General features: G+C 33.2%; 2 protein-coding genes and 1 non-coding gene across 4 annotated transcripts; 1 reads left to right on the forward strand and 2 right to left on the reverse strand.

Moving 5' to 3' along the window:
• Positions 1–1,487: 1,487 nt before the first annotated feature.
• TRNAE-CUC (transfer RNA glutamic acid (anticodon CUC)) lies at positions 1,488–1,560 on the forward strand. The gene has a single exon. It is a non-coding gene; the product is annotated as a tRNA-Glu (tRNA).
• A 3,717-nt stretch (positions 1,561–5,277) lies between these two features.
• Positions 5,278–8,090, reverse strand: LOC145602973 (serine/threonine-protein kinase SAPK2-like). 2 transcript variants are annotated; one of them, XM_081659109.1, is made up of 10 exons: positions 7,991–8,090; positions 7,735–7,873; positions 7,471–7,545; positions 6,982–7,083; positions 6,706–6,759; positions 6,456–6,548; positions 6,285–6,377; positions 6,062–6,166; positions 5,827–5,925; positions 5,278–5,728 (listed from the first exon to the last, which is right to left on the reverse strand). In XM_081659109.1, exons 2-10 carry the CDS (start codon positions 7,852–7,854, stop codon positions 5,429–5,431), a joined length of 1,041 nt encoding a protein of 346 aa, XP_081515235.1. In that variant the 5' UTR covers positions 7,855–7,873; positions 7,991–8,090; the 3' UTR covers positions 5,278–5,428. The 2 variants fall into 2 exon arrangements, with proteins under 2 accessions (XP_081515235.1, XP_081515234.1); XM_081659108.1 differs by having other exon boundaries at positions 7,735–8,074.
• A 2,575-nt stretch (positions 8,091–10,665) lies between these two features.
• LOC145601232 (lanC-like protein GCL1) lies at positions 10,666–17,159 on the reverse strand. Its single transcript, XM_081657203.1, has 5 exons — positions 16,854–17,159; positions 15,354–15,541; positions 12,829–12,940; positions 11,703–12,173; positions 10,666–11,427 (listed from the first exon to the last, which is right to left on the reverse strand). Exons 1-5 carry the CDS (start codon positions 17,040–17,042, stop codon positions 11,086–11,088), a joined length of 1,302 nt encoding a protein of 433 aa, XP_081513329.1. The 5' UTR covers positions 17,043–17,159; the 3' UTR covers positions 10,666–11,085.
• Positions 17,160–17,316: the final 157 nt, after the last annotated feature.

Consider the following 17,316-nt stretch of genomic DNA (forward strand, 5'->3'; position numbering starts at 1 on the left):
AATTGAAAATTTAAAAGAACCACTAACATTATTTGATTGGATCCAGTCAGTTATGTTAGTTGGGCTTGAAGATTCTATTACTTCTTGATTTAACTTCTATATATATGTATAGCATATAGGATATACTTTGTTCCAATTTGGCTTTTAAGAGTTATAGATATAGATTACCAGTTTTTAATCTACATTAGTTTAAGTAAGTTTTTTTTTTTTTTTTTTTTTTTTTTTTGTTTCATCCGATTCACCCTTTTGGGCTAATCCGGATTTGAGGATCAGTTCTGGATGATTATGTTTCAATCCCCTCCCAATTGTTGTTGCGGGATCCACCACGAGTCCTTCCTACCAAGTGTAATCCCAATCAACACTACACAAACAGCCAATTGGTCAGTTTAAATTAAGTTTGTTTTAAGTTAAACGTTGAAATCATTTCAATAATAAAATCTAAGGTCAATAACTAATATAGATAATAATCCATAGTTAACAAAAATCTATGCCTGGCTCTCCGATAGTTAACTAATGATCTATGATTACTTCTTTAATTTAGTCGTGACAAACACAACATTATACCTTCTTAAGCTATTCATGAAACAAAACTTCTTTAATTTAGTCATTATACCTTCTTAAGCCATTCATGAAACAAAACTTACAATAAATTGGATATAGTTGGCAATCACTTGAACCATAAAATAGATGAGGTAGGCCATCCATAAACCTCCCTTATCAACACCCTCACATTATGAGTCAATCCAACCATCACAATCAACCCCTATGTTTATGTACCATTACTCAAATCATATTGACTTACAAAAAAAAAAAAAAAAAATGATTAAAATAGTACATCAAAACATGCTAAACCATTACATTAATATGCCACAAATATAGTCAAAGCATTATTTCTCTTAACATGAACAAGTTCCATAATTCAAACATTGTAAACCAATCAGTCAATCACACAAGAACCATTACACCTTATATACAAGCAATACAATGAATTGACGTCATTTTGGTCAATTCTCTCATTTTACAAAACTAATCCTCGTACTTAATATTTTCAGTGGCCTAATTAATCGAAAAGAAATGAAGTTTTTTACAAATTGCTTCATAAAAAACTAAATACTCCATATATTGAAAGAAAATTGTCCTATAAAAACACCATTCGACAACGGTCTAATTGATGACATTAACAAAGATTTGCAAGATCAACACTATTATTGAAACAAAATCACCACTATTTCACACAGTACAAACCATTCACTTACACATTGACATTCCAAATTTTTAGTTCAATTTCTTAAGTCAACGTCCAAACACCCAAAATATCTGTAAGCATAACAAAAAGGAAGGATAAATAATAAAATAAAAAAAAAAAGATAATTTGTACTTCAATTTACGACCATGACATAGGAGCAATGAACTATTTATCAACAGTATGCGAATTTCGTAAAGTGCACCGAGTATAAGTTGAAAATAATGAATATAATCATCAATAATCCGTTGTAGTCTAGTTGGTCAGGATACTCGGCTCTCACCCGAGAGACCCGGGTTCAAGTCCCGGCAACGGAATTTTGTTTTTATTTAATTTATTTTGTTTGCCATATTCAAACTATTACTACCTCCGTTACATATTAGTTGCAACTTTGGAATATTTTACCTCATTCATCCCATTTACACTTAGGGCCTGTTAGTTGCAACTTTGGAATATTTTATCTCATTCATCCCATTTACACTTAGGGCCTGTTCTCATTGACTGAACTCAGCTGAACTGAAATGAATATTTTATAAGAGAAGGAAATTAGGAGCTGAACTGAACTGAACTGAACTCAGCTGAACTGATTTTCAACGTAAGAGAACAGGCCCTTACTCCGTATTTAATATCACGTACACTTTTGTTTCAAAAAAAAAAAAAAATCACGTGCACTTAGGACATGTTCTTTTACGGTGAAATTCAGTTCAGTTCAGGTCCTAATTTCCTTCTCTTATAAAATATTCATTTGATTTCATTTCAGCTCAGCTCAGTTCAGCTCAGTTCAGTCAATGAGAACATACCCTTAGCTTGATTCTTAATCGTTGGTTTTGTTAAATCCAACCTCTAAACAATAATATATCTATCCTCAACCTCAAAATTCACTTTTTTTTTTGAACCATTGTGCTAAAGGCTTTAAGTCCCCATTCAAGCATTAATAATATATTTATCCTCAACCTCAAAACTCACCTTTTTTCTTCTTTTTTTATTTTTTTTTTAATTTTTTTTTTTATTTTTTTGTCTCGAATATAATTATTTTTCTTGGAATAAATTAATGACAGGAGTGGATAAAAATAAATGGGTAGTTAGTACTCTGTATTCGTGGTGAGTGAAATGGTGAAATTTTCTCCATCTTTACGTTAAAAAAAAAAAGTGTATTTCTCAAAAATTACAAATTTTAGAATCAAGCTGCTCATTGTCTCATATGAGCCTTAGAAAATGATTTTGACTATATACTCGTATAATCTTATTTGGTACGACTTTCATTGTTACTCACTTTGAGAGGTGACCTTATCAATTTCCTCATGCTAGTCCTAGCTTGTCTTTTCAAACACCCAAATTATCACCTTACTTAAAAACTTATTCTACTTTAACAAGTTTTCATTGGTCTATATAGATACAAAAACAAAAGCCGATTATCACCTTCCCAAATTGAACATACGTCAAGAAACATTAATTATGATATAGCAAAGAAGAGCATTCCTTATGTTAACAACTACATACATAGACTAATTTATATTAAGTACCATCTTTTCAATCAATGAATTCATAATTCATCCATACTATTAGTATAAATCTTTTGATGTCACGCGATACGACAAGTTCTAATATAGTAATTTCATCACTACATAAAACCACATTGAGGCATGTATTTAGCCAATAAGAGAAACATATTCGATACAAAATCCAAGTATGAGAGTCCAAGCTAAGACATGACCACTAATCATATTTAACTTCATTAATTAAGAGGATGAGGATTAACTAACACAACTTAATTAAATTGTTATTCTAAAGTGACGCAACAAATTAGAAACGTCCAATGATATATGACAAAAATAAGAAAGAGTGACGATTGATAATTAATCTATGTGGAATTACAACATTATCCACCTTCAAATTCAAAGAAGTTTTGGGTGTAAGTTGAGATTTGAGAACTTTTTAGACTTTAATGACAAAAGGTAAAGGTTTTAAATAAGTCAAGTTGCAACTTTATGATGTATATTTGTATGAAATACAGGTTGATTGTTATATTAATCTAGTGGAGTTCCAATCCGATCTCATTATCTAATTGGCTCCACAACTTATCAAGGTACTCGTTTATATTATAATGGTCTTTTAATACTACGTGTAATAAAATACGGAATAGTTTGTATGATAAAGAGCGGCTACAATTAGGGTTCTCTACCTAATTTGGAAGGTCACTTATACAATGGTAAACTGAGCTACAACTACAATTTAAAGCTATGTAACATTCTCATTTTTATTTCAAAAAAATATATATATATATATAAAAAAAAAAATCATCTTATTTTCACTTGTTTTCTATCGAATAAATTCAGATAAATTATATGCTAACGAGTTTATATAATAAGGTATAATATATTTAGATAAGATACTATAAGGTCAAAGATAGGCAAAATTCATTTAAAGTGAATACTATCTACCCCATGTATCTTGTTGGTCACATTTTGGATGTTTTTCTAATTTACGTGCTAATCACTCTTTCCACAAATTGAACAATAATAATAATATACCGTATAGCCCGTCTTGTGTGCGGCCGGTCACACCGTGTGGCCACTTAAAGTAAACCACTATAACATTGATTAAGTAATCCTTGTACTGACCGAGTAACCCCTATAACACTAATCGGGTAACTCTATAACAATGATGAACTAACCCATTTAACATCTCTCAAAAAAAAGTAACCCATTTAACATTGACCAAGTAACCCCCATTATACTAGCACAATAACCCTCATTACGCTAGTGAAGTAACCCTTATAGTGGCTGGCCATACGATGTGGGCATATCACTTTTAAAAAAGAAGATTTGCAAAAATACAACTAGCTTAAAAATTACTTCTACAACAATTTTTGTTTTTTTGAAAAGTTTGTCGTCATCGTTAACAAATATTGTTTGTCAATATTAAAAACAAAATGTGTAATTTTGAGATTAGGACAAATATATATTTACATTCACATAGATTTAACCTACGTATATAAGAAAAATCTACCATACATAACTCGACACAACTTAAATTGGGTTTAGTGATTGATAATGATTTTTGAACCTAACTTATTAATAGTCTTATCTTAATAAGATGTATTGACTATCTATTGGTCGCTCACTGCATATATTGTTAGAGGACCCAATAACGTTAAAAATATACATTGTACATTGTTGAAATGAAGATGGTGATCGGATCGACGTTGAAAGATAAAGACCACGTACAAATTAAATTTCAATTGTATAATGCAATGTTAATTATTAGGATTATTAAATAAATGGATACATACATCACATCAACTCATCAAGTAGTACTTGTTTTAGTTTTAGTGATGGTTTTTTTACTTGAAATTAGTTGAAACCTTAATCCTTTGATCAAATTGCATCCACCCCTAGTTTTAAGTTTTGGCTGGTTTGACCCATGTCAAGCTACTTTTCCGCTTCTATATATATATCTATACATGTCAGCGCTTTTTTTTGGTGTGGTCAACCAAACTGTGCGGCAAGCTAACACACACCAAAATACTGGCAAGGTAACCCCTAAGATATATTGAGTAATTTCTAATCGACTAAGTAACTGGCCCTGACTGAGGGGCCCTTAACCGACCGAGTAACCTCAATCACACCGGGCACCCACATATAAAAATTTGTGTATATTGATCATAATTTATATAATTAACCATGAAATATTAATATAAACAAAGATGTATTTCTATAGAGTTTTGTATGATTGTCTCATAATATTAATTTGACGGGTAGGGAGGAGGGAGTACCAAATTGCATAGCAAATCCATCAAAAGGGGTCAAGGGGACCTTCATAAAAATTCTTTGCAAGTTGTTGTTTTAACATTTTCTTGGTCATGCTCATGCTTATACACAACCCATTTATTCTCCCACTTCAACCAAATTTAATTCATATGATTATCATCCGACAAAAGCATACATTTTTTTTATTTTTTATTTTTTATATCAATTGTACCAAATTTTAGTGGTTACAGCCTCACCAACTGATGAAGGCACAATATCAAGGGATTTACAAAAGCAAAGCATACACACTTGCATAATTAATTAATTAACTGCTAATTATTGCTAACATTAGTTTGAATTCCCATCAAACTTATCAAAGGAATTACTTGATTAGCAAACCATATTAATTAGTATATGATCATATATACTTTGTATATCATAGAGCACATACAAAATCTTCACAGCTCATTTCCAAATCATCAAGGTCAGCATCAAGCTCGCTGTCGTCGAAATCTAAGCTGCCGCCTAAGAGCAGACCTTCACCAAATAGGTTGGACCCTTGTACTGCTCCAGGCTTCCTTGCTTCCTGAATTATGGCTAATATTTCCTCTTCATCTTGGGATGTTACGTCTGTTTCCGTCGTATTTAAGGTGTTGTCTAGCCCACCATCCTTATACTCCGCGGGCAAATTCTTTACAAACCACGGGTGTTTCTTTATTTCTTCCATCGTTATCCTCTACATAAATAACACCAGTACCGTAAATATCAGGAAATCCAATCATAAACCATAACTATTACTATATCACGAAAATGTACAAAATTATGTTAGCATACCTTTTCAGGATTGGCTACGAATATTCGAGACAGAAGATGGTTACAATCATTGGAGACGCGAACATAATCAGGGATGGAGTAATGTACACTCAGAATCCTCTGCCAAAACAGAACACCATAAGAAATCAGATATAATTAATTACTAGAAATATCAATCATACACATATATATGTGAAGTAACATTTTATATATATATTCTACAAACACCAAAGTAAATTAAGAATTAAATACATACTGCAATAGTTGTTTTGAAATTTCTAGGATCATCAGCATCTTCAAAGGGATATGCACCAACTAGCATGACATATAGAGTGACTCCACAAGACCAAACATCTGCAATCTGTAATTCTTAATGAATTACATACATATCACATTAAATCTGAATTGACTAAAATTTAGGCTAAAGATTAAAAGCATGTTTTTATGCAGTATGTATATATCACTAGTTGTTTCACTACCTTTCCATCATATTCCTTTCGAGAAAGGACTTCTGGGGCGATATAGGCTGGTGTTCCTACTGTCGATTTTGGTTGAGAATGTAGCACTGCAGACTGTTATAATTAACAAAAGTTAGTCATCATTGATGATTGATTATACACAAAATGATAGATTCAGAGGAGTTTCCCTGCCTTAGAGTAGCCAAAGTCACAGATTTTGAGACGCGATTCTGAACTGCCATCTAAGAGAGTGTTTTCCAGCTTAAGGTCTCTGTGACATATTTGCTGCATTCAGAATAAACACTTGCACTATTAGCCTTGTTTATGTGTATATAAAGCTTACTTCATGTGAAATTAAGCATTAATAACAGGACAAATATTTAATATCAGAGAAAGAATTAAATATAATGAAATGTACTCCATAATAAATTAGTATATATACCATGGAATGGCAGTAATTGACTCCTGATACTAGTTGTTGGAAATAATACCTTGCCTGAAAACATCAAAGAAAACTCCCAAAGCTCAGATTAACAGACCTAGCCTGTTCAAAAACCACCTTGGTTAAAAACTTATTTACGATTTCATTTACTCCTTTGGTCTAGAATTAGTTGTCACGTTGAAACATACTGTTACATACTTGAACCGGATATAGATAAAAACCCGAACATTTAGTTGCGTTTTCTGTAAGAACAGCATAGCAAAAAAAGATACAAACCTCATCTTCACTGAATCTTCCAGCAGTACAAATTCTTTCAAACAGTTCTCCTCCAGCAGCATATTCCATTACTATTGCCAAATGCGTAGGAGTAAGGAACACCTGCTCGAATAATGTACCGCGTAAATACTCTGAAATTTCCTTAATCATGATATAATTCCATAATTAAAAATTCACTAATCACGTACCAAACTTCCACTTTAACTTTTCCTACACATTACGGCTAATTGAAATTAAAAAACAGCTTATTAATCCTATAACACATTAATTAATACGTTGGCCTAATTCTATACATGTAATTAAGGTTTCGAGTTCACGTGTGCAAACTGTTTAACTATTATACATTTCATCTTTAGAGTGTTTTTTCTTACAAAAATGCATGTGAAGAACATGGATAAACATTGAACATAAAAGCTAATTATAGCGCGATTTTTAGTTAATTAAAAACATTAACAAGTACAGAAATAGAAAGTTTTTTAGGCTTCTTACCTCTTTGAATCTAATAATGTTAGGATGTTTCACCGATCTATGGTTCATGATCTCCCTTTGAACATGCTCATCAATCTAACAAGATACACAACCAAAATAATTGTTAATTCAACTTTTTAGAGTCGAATTTAGCAGGAAATTATTAATGCAAATCAAGTTCCGCCAAAATTATGATATACAAATATACAATGATATCAATAATTTTGTAAGGATTGAAATTAAAGACAAAAATAAAGGAGAAAAAAGACAAAAGAAATAAGAGACCTTTTGTCCTCTCTCAATATATTTGACAGCAAAGAGTTCTCCAGTCCATTTATCTTTGACAAGCTTAGCAACTCCAAAATTTCCAGACCCAATATTTTTCATATTCTCGTACCTCTCCATTATTGTTCGAAATCGATCACTACAAATAAAAAACACGAGTTTTTACCGACCACACCTTATAAGTGTAAGGCACCTCGATATGTTTTGACCAAAACTAAAACAATAATAATACAGGAAAGAATTAAAGAAGATATACAACAAGAAGAAGATGATAATGGTTGAACCGTTGAAATTTTTTTATTTATTTTGAAATGATCAAACTTCAAATAATGAACACCAAACGAAGTTTATAGTAAAGTCTTTATATGATATATCTATATATTGTTGAGCTGTCTCCTTAACAAACATTATACAAGTAGTATATTTTCAACAGGGGTAGTTTTGGAATATTTTTTTTAAAAAAAAATATTTTTTTAAAAAAAAAGGTGATGAAAAAAATGGAGAGAATGTTTATAGAATAGTATGACACGTGGCGGAAAGCGAGAGGATTGGAGAGGTGAAGGTGACAAAGTGTGTTGCCGCCCATCTTACGCACCAAAGTGTAGAGGTGGCGTGTACTCGCGGTTGTGTAAGATTAAAAACAGTTATTTGGTATGATTAGAAGGTGTAGTTGATTGACTAGTTGGTGACAAGTTGCTAATCTTGCTACGCTTTTGTGTTTCTTGTTGATTGTGACTTCTCGTCCTTGTATACCCGTTGTGGATTGCACATTTTTTCTTGATTCTCGTGCCTCAATTATTATATTTCCTTGGTTCCTCCGTCTCAATTTGATTGTCACACTTTCTTTTAACGCGAGGCAAATAAGATAGAGGGGTATAATTTTGAACATGAATTATGAAGACGTTAATCCCTTATTGAATTTATTGCAAACCAACATCACACAAGCAACTTAATACGGAGTACTTGGCACTATAAAAGTCCCAAGATACGCCAATGAAAAGAGAGAAAAAGGGAGAATGAAGGAAAGAGAGGGAAAGGATAGAAGATGTTCGTTAATCAATCTTTGCTATTAATGAGGCAAAGAAAGTATAAAGTATCGAACCACATAAATGCTACCTTTTCATCTATATTAATGACAATAATTCAGGTATTAAACCAAATCTCAAAGGGTGCCTTAAAAATTCTACACAATACAAGAAATTTTCGACATTATACCAAAACTCATCGTTATAGCGGAGGGAAAAGCCTAATACTAGTATACTTTTAAAATTTTCATCACCAATTTGCGTCAAAATGAGCATATCGAGTACAACTCCAATGACAATTCATTTTGTGTGAAAAAAAAAAGAAAAAAAGGATTTTATCATAATACCTCTGTTTTTTATTAGTTGCAACAAAAAGGGTATTTATTTATGAATAATTATCATAATGCCTCAGTCGATTATACTTAATTAACTAAGAGATACTTTTTTTTTAAAACGCGTATGCACTTGTACACCACTAAACTATGCATATGCAATTTGCCATTCTACTTGTATGTACAAGTAAGTAGTTTTACTACCAATTCTACCACTAATGTTTACTAGCTACATACTCGTAGTAGGTAGTATTATTTTACTTGCTTTTATTCATTGTTTATTTATTTTTGGTAATTATGTGATGACGATCATGTGAGTGTTTGTTATCAAACCATTTATTCATGTGATTAGAATTGCAAATTGGAGAGTTGCTGAAAATAAAGCTTGCTGTCTAAAATTCATTGTACTACAAAATAGACGAGGATAATGGAAAGTGGCTACCAAAACCAAATTATATACGTCACATTCTAGCAAGTGGGTGTACGGTGCGGCTACAAAATAATGTTGACGAATTTGTGGCAAGTGGGTGTATCATTCACAATCTTACCATGTTGACCCTTTTTTTGGAAGGGTAAAAAAATAGGGACCCACACTAGCTAGCCAAGGCTGTGCCAAGGACCCATGAGTTCGAGAACCCGCCCGCCCAAGGGACAAGGTATGTTGGGCCGCGCATTACTCGCGGGCTAAGAGCCTAGTATAGTAGTATGTAGCCCTTATAGTTGCGCTCAAGAAGCAAAGTGAAGCACCCGAATACATCGGGTGTCTCACTTTGTGGAAGGCGGGCTAATGCCATATTAGATTGGTTGTCTAGTTTTGTGGAAGGCTAGCAAATGCTGTTGAGCTACAAATCTTAGGCTTAGCCTGTTGTCTTCGTTACGTAGCTTTGGTATGCTACGTGAAATGAAATTTAGTTTTATATAGGTTTGGTATGGAGCACATGAATTTCTCAATGTTCACATGAGTTATTCTTAAAAAATGTAGTTTGGTTGGAATGGTAGTTATTAGTCTACTAGTTTGGCGGCTCAAATTTATTTAAACCTTAGATTAGATGAAGAAATTTTACAGAGATACTAAACATTAACATGTCTTGAGATTCAAAATAGATTATAACCAAACTACAGTTAGGCATTGTATTTGAGAGTTTTAATATTATTATAAGAAATTACGAGTATATTGGAAATATTATACTATCATATATTCCGATACGTATTATGAGTTTGTCATGACTTTGGCTTTTGGATGTGGTCAAACAATCATAATATATTTCCTCAAAAAAAAATAAAACAACCGTAAAATGTGTTTGGTTATTTGGCTTTTAGTTGCCTAAAAAGTTGGCTTTTTCATCAAAAACTAGTAAGACGAGGTTTTTTTGTGTTGGATGTTGACATTGTTGTATAAAACAGTCAGCAACCAACAGTTAAATTTGCCAAACATATACTTAAGAGTCAACAGTCAAACAATCAACATATAAAAATCAATACAAATTGCTGATCAGACTAAGGAGATTTTGGTATAAAATTTTGGTTCATGTAAAATATAAGATAAAAGTTCATGTAAAAAATGAGATTAGAAGTAGAAATTCTTGGGAACTCCAAGACTAAGGAGTGTTTGAATTGTAATGGGAGAAAAGAATTACATTTGGTTACATAACATTGCAGATTGCACTTACTGAAAATTATGAGTTATGATCATTATATTTTTGTACATGTAATCACATTACAGAAAGAAAATTCTCCTCTTTACCGGAATATCATAACATCTCTTACCAATTTGAATCCTTTCCTACTAAGAATTTTCTGCGAAACTGAGGTTCGAACATTCCTTGAACACATACTAGACCAACATACACAAGTACTCATACTTCCCTAATTCCCTATTATGGCTTGTCTTCGTCTTCAGACGAATTTAGAGCAGTACACAGCTTCATTGAGGAGTTAATACACAAATACAACACTCTTAATAGTCTATACTACTGAAAGCATATCTTACAAATTTAAAGTTCATAGCCTGGGAACTTTGATTTTTCTGGATGAAGAAGATCAAAGAAGAAACAAGCAGCTCCTGCAAGTCCTAGGAAAAGAGAATAAGCATGATCCATCCCACCAGAGTTCTCTGCATTTACCAACTGACTTCCTTTATGATACAAGAAGCTTCCAAACGCCTTTGCTCGCTCAGCATATATGGCTTCTCCTGTCAACTTATAGAGGGAGAGGAAAGCATATGCATTTCCAGCCACCCCATCGTCGAGTCCCACCTTCTTCACAAGACCGCTCTTCCAGACCACTTCCCCTGCTTCTATGGCTCCATCACGGAATTCTCTTTCATTGGGGAAAACCTATATACAGTAACCAAAACCAACGTCCATCATACAAACATTCTAGAACACACAGGCTTGCTCATGAAACACGCGTTTAAACTGTATGGTGTGTGGAAATCCAGAGTGTGTTAATATATACACGTCCTCATTATCAATAAAAACTAGAGGATGAGAAATCTAAACCCCATCATGGGGATGTAAGGCGAAGCACACGCCAAAGCTATCATCCACGACTAGCCTCATGATGTCAAAAACTTGGATGACGATATAAAAAAAATGCTAAAGCTACAAACCTGTGAGGCCTTGCACAAAGTGATAGCCATGCTGGTTGCACCATGAGACCACTGGACCAAGTTATCCCTAGGGTTCCCATCACTTGATGGGTAGTTTCCACTCATTGGGAATCTTTTACTCATTATATACCTCAGCGTCTTCTTGACATCCTCAGCATCATCTCCTGAGAGAGGGAAGTGAAGCAAAACGTGCAAGATCCCTGCAAGGCCATGAGCAGCACCAAAGTATCTCGTTCCATGCCATCTGTACATCAAAGGACACAATGGATTATCGGAGGCTCCTGCTCTACCCCCTGCTAAAATAGCTGCAACAACAGGCATCAGCAGATCATTTGGCAATGCTTCTTCTCCAAGGTGCATTTTTATGAACAAAGCTGCCCATAAAAATCCTGCTCTTCCACATAGAAGATCATATGACATTCCAAAACCCCCTTCTTCAGGTCCAACCGGAAGTGCTTTTTCTTGTGCTACCTAAAAATCATAATACGGCATAAGTTTTTTGTATTATCACAAACTACAAGTACAAAACAGACCCAAGTAACAATCATAATCGGAACAAAATTTCACCAATTTAATCTATATTAGACCAATCAAGCTGCTTAGAAGGACTTCATAACAATAATAATATACTGAATAGCCTTACGATGCCCATTAGGCTGTTATTTCTTTCAGAATACTTCTTGCCACTTCAGCAAAGAAATGTAATAATTGTACTTTCGAGGATACTGTATATTATATTTCAAACAAAAATTGGAAGTGATATAATCATTTAAGGACAAATTGGTTAATACGAAATATGAAGTAATATCTTATTAGTGGCATAGTGCTTTCAACTTGAAATTTAGTCAATCTAGTTAGAAATTATGCATAATCATCAACTACGGTGTATCTAGTCATCTAGATGAGGAAGCAAGTACACAACATTTGCAGCTTTTTCATTTGACTTCTTCCTTATTAGTAGTTACTATGACTTTCAAATAGATGATCTTCCAAGCAAGACATGATTTCTGATGCCCCACACAAGAGATGAAAACATCTTTCCAGTGGCCATCAAGTTACTGATGAAGACAAAATATATAGGATGATAACGAAAGAAATGTAAAACATGCTCAGCAAGAGTTAAAACCTCAATAAACATGTCAAGAAAATGGCCACAGCTTTGATGATCCCCCATATAGTTCATGATGACAGCGCCGAGTGCATAAATTCCTCCTCTACCACTCAGAAATGTTACAAGTCTGCACAACAATAGTAAGTCACAGTCAAGATACCAATTTACATCTTTAGCTAAATCAAATATCTACATTAACGATAAGTTAGCAAGTATAACTGGAAAATATGAAATCATCACAAATATATATACGTCGCCCATCAAACACCATTATTATTGATCAGGGCTATGCCACTGTCAAGGCCACACATACGATTCATTGGTCTGTCTGTTCCACTTCTATCAGCAATCTAAGGCAAAGAAATATCTATCAATAATAGTAATTCTATATATCTATTGTTCAACTTCCAACTAAGTGATGCATCTACTGACATGTAATTCAAGTGTAACTAACCATGCATAATAAAGGTGGCAAACTTAACCAATCCTTATTAACCCAAATGACCTCAATGCCAACCAAAATTAACCAAACAGTCCATGTCCTTGATGTCGGCAACTTTACGAGAAGGAACTTTATTTTCTTCTATATGATGGAGACCAGTAAGAAACGGGCCCAAAACACCACCATTCCACCAATATTGTGTCAAGCTCAAGCCCAGCTGGGTAACTGTCAACTCAGCAGTCAGCACCCCTTTTGTCAAGAGCTCAAATCCTGAAATCAGGAGGTAGACTCAGTAGCAAGTTGCCTCAGCCCTCTCAGTTCCCCCATTAAGAAAGACCTTGACCTTATGATCTCATCCCGACTGATTAGATTTCGTTGAAGCCATAGAATTTACCAAAAAGAGAAATAGAACAACTATTTTGGAACAACTCGAAGATGAAAGCGAGACAACTCTCAAAACAGAGTAAAGATAATTATTTCACAAGAAACCAAATCCTCTATCTCACTTCATGTACTATCCAGTATTATTGGTTTATTGGTTGATATTAGCACTATAAGCACCACTTCTTTTTTTTCAAATTCAAATTACAGAGACATCAACAGATTAACAATTTTGGTTCACGAAGATGAGGTTTGATCCCTACCTTACATCAATAGACTAACAATTTTGGTTAGCAAAAGATAAGGTTTTATCCCTACCCTACCTCAATATTCCTTATTCATGTAGACATGTATAACCCATCACATAATGATGAATTATTACAAGCTTGAAAACTAGCATCACTTTTTATGTAGCCCACCCCATGTCCCATACATAATTATGTACGTACACACTCACCAGATCATTAATGTAATTGAAGCACAGTCCTACAAGGCTACGACTCTACGAGACTACGAGTACAGATAATAAGTTTGAGACTCAAAAATTTCGCTGGTTTCTCACGTGGGAAATAAATGATATTTTATAAAATATCAACGCTGTTGGGAAGAAAATTCTATACATATTGGTAATGTCGCTTATTTTGGCAAGGAGTCTGGGACCACGAATATACCAAAACATGAGATACATTTTTTTATATATGGATTAAAGTCGAGGACTTGAAGGAAAGGGTACACATACGATGATACGAGTATTTATTACCGAGTTATTTATTTTTTATGCTCGCAATTGGAGTAGAAGTAGCACCGTAGCTTGTAGAAGAACCTAAATTAACTTCAACCTTTCCACTTTTGGTAGTGTTTAAAATTCACATTAACCCAACTTTTTTTCCTCATTAAAGAAATTTTCTCAATTTCTCAATGCTAAACTTTACATTCACTTTAAATAGGAAAATTACATAAATTACTCCTGGGACTGCATATAAGGAGTTCTAATTGAAATATTAATCAATTAATTGTTTCTATTCACAGGAAAATTTGTCATACATTCTTCAATCAATATTAATTTAAATAATTAATTAATTTAAACAAACGAAGGGAGTACTTCATACACTTTATGGTTGTCCACTAGGTCTAGATTCCTAGTCAATATTTTTTTTTATTGGAATGATTAAAATTTGTCTTTTTTTAAAAAAAAACGTGAATATTTATTAATTTTCATAGATCAAAGTATCTTTTTACCTGTAATTGTAACTTTCATATGACACATAGACCATTAAATCATCTTTTTAATAACATTACAGCATAATTTTTTAAAATGAGAACATTAAACGTGTAAAATAGTATGTATATTAGTATGAAATGAAGTTGTTACTCCAAATCTTTTTTATAGATTAAAGTATTTTTTACCTATATTGGTAACTTTCATTATCCACAATGGACACCATCAAATCAATCCATATTTTAATTTTAAAGGGATTTTCTAATGGGCATATGTTAACACCTAAAATATTCTACAAACATAATCATTCTAACATATCAAATGAAAAATTTGCATTCTAGTTAATTAATTTAAGATTGAAGTTTATAAATTTTCCTTTAAGACTCACCGGCGTATACGAGATTACGAGTATATATTGTTGTTGATTAACATAGGGGTACTGGGTACACGTTAGATAAACCGAATTTTAAAAGAAAGAATAAAATATAGTCGGCAAACCTTGAAGAATGAGCGATGGAGGCACACGCCTTGACAATATCAGCACATAAAAGCAAGTCCTGTTGAGAACTGGTGGCCTGGAATGAGCGGAAGCAGGTGAAGGCTGTCCCCATCAACCCCGTGTGTATCGTGGGATCTAATTCTTGGCTCTCCACTCTTCCCTTGTCCTTCCACGTCACCTCCACAATCTGTTTAATTAGTAAAAGTCAAATTAAATTAATATCTTCCTTGTCATTTGTTTTCTCTACTCTTTCAGATAATAAAATAAAATATCATAATTTTCAGATAAACATGATTTTCTTGCCTCTTGGGCTCACAAGCTCAGGACTAGAAAGGTACCCTATGCGTAAGGACTTGTTACACCATTTTGTCATGTACACATTTTCAATAGGCCAGAGTATTCGATACTCCACCCTTTTTCTAAGTGTACCACTTTAATCGACACAGAGCTTTAAAATCTTGAGTTGAATGTTTAAAAGAATAGAGGGAATATGTACTTTTTTTCTTTCCTTCCAAAATTTGTAACATGGGAAGCACAAGATTAAAGTATTCATAGAAAGGATGAGAGATGACCACAAGATATATGTGAGTTGCCTATAAAAAGTAATTAAGAAAAAAAAAAAATTAAGAAATACTGGTATTAATATGGATATTTTGTCTGTTTAAAAAACAATACAGTACTTATTTTGAGTATTTGTAAACTGAAATAAGATATTGTAACAATTTGCCTTAAATGGAAATAAACGTTGTAATTTTGTGAAACTTGTTACTCTACCTATAAAATGGAGAAAATCAGGGTTAATCAAGTCCAAAATGAAGGTGGTTTCAAAAAAAAAAAAAAAAAAAATTCCAAAATGAAGGCCTCAACGGGTGAAGAACTGGCAATCTCACGACCGAAACCGGCACATCACAAACACGAAATTATTGAGAGAAAACACAAAATCAATACGACACAACACAAAATCAACCCCGAGCACGACCCGTTTAGATAAAGTGGTCAAATTATGCAATTATGTTACAGTTACACGAAATTGACACGAGATCAAACACGAACCCAGGACTTTTTCCAGCTCTTCACCATAATCAATTAGTTAATCACGTCTGATTTGATTTGTAGTCAATTTTTAAAATCAATTTTAAATATACGAAGTAGTTACACTTCACTTTCTACATAACAAAAAAAGAAAAACTAATAAATGAAGGACTGTTTCAAACAAAAAAATGCAGAACTAGTAAAACAATCAATAATGCAAACCTCAATTCCGAAATTTCCTAAAATGTTCCTAATAAGCTCGGGAAATTCGAAGGAAAATTACACAAAATGTCAACAAATTATGACAAAATCCACAAATTTCTGTAATTCCATCTCAGCCATTTCACTAATGTTACACCAATTTTAGTCCGAATTATTCAATTTTGGACCGATGAACAACCCTAATTAGTCCGCTTTCACTAACAAAGTCAAGCTAAAAACAACACCTCCAAAATTACGTTAATTACCTGATTTTTAAGCTGAATAGCAGCACTCAAAAAAGTATGATCATCAGGGATGAACATGAACTGAGACAACTCAGTAGCCGTCCGATCATCATCAGCAACAACAGAATTGAGCCATTGATTATTCCTCTCTTCACGTTGTTGTCGATGATCACCTTCATCAGATGCACACTCTACAATTGATGGTGACATTTTTATTTTCTCTCTCCTCTGTTTTGAGATTGATAGATGAAGGAAGTTTCTAGTTTATTCTAAAATTCTGTAATAAAAATACTGGGATTATATTTCTGTTGGCGTTTAACATAGAAAATGCAAATGAAGTGGTGTGAGTTTATATAGTGAGAAAGGAAAGGTGGGTAAAAGTAAGGGAGAAAGAATATATGAGACACGTGCCTTATTATCTACGCGTTTGGTGTCATTGCTTTAGAGGTTTGGCCTTTGGTTTTTAGATTTTTAGCCTTGTGAA

Source organism: Chenopodium album, chromosome 21 (assembly GCF_948465745.1).
Source record: "Chenopodium album chromosome 21, dcCheAlbu1.1, whole genome shotgun sequence".
NCBI classification, from domain to species: Eukaryota; Viridiplantae; Streptophyta; class Magnoliopsida; order Caryophyllales; family Amaranthaceae; genus Chenopodium; species Chenopodium album.

Coding starts and splice junctions, on each gene's coding strand:
- LOC145601232 (XM_081657203.1), bottom strand. CDS start 17,042: ATGTCACCATCAATTGTAGAGTGTGCATCTGATGAAGGTGATCATCGA. Junction 15,542..16,853: donor CTATTCAGCTTAAAAATCAG/GTAATTAACGTA, acceptor CTAATTAAACAG/ATTGTGGAGGTGACGTGGAA. Junction 11,428..11,702: donor CTTTGTGCAAGGCCTCACAG/GTTTGTAGCTTT, acceptor TACTGTATATAG/GTTTTCCCCAATGAAAGAGA.
- LOC145602973 (XM_081659109.1), bottom strand. CDS start 7,854: ATGGAGAGGTACGAGAATATGAAAAATATTGGGTCTGGAAATTTTGGA. Junction 6,760..6,981: donor GAAGATTCAGTGAAGATGAG/GTTTGTATCTTT, acceptor TGATGTTTTCAG/GCAAGGTATTATTTCCAACA. Junction 5,729..5,826: donor TCGTAGCCAATCCTGAAAAG/GTATGCTAACAT, acceptor TTATTTATGTAG/AGGATAACGATGGAAGAAAT.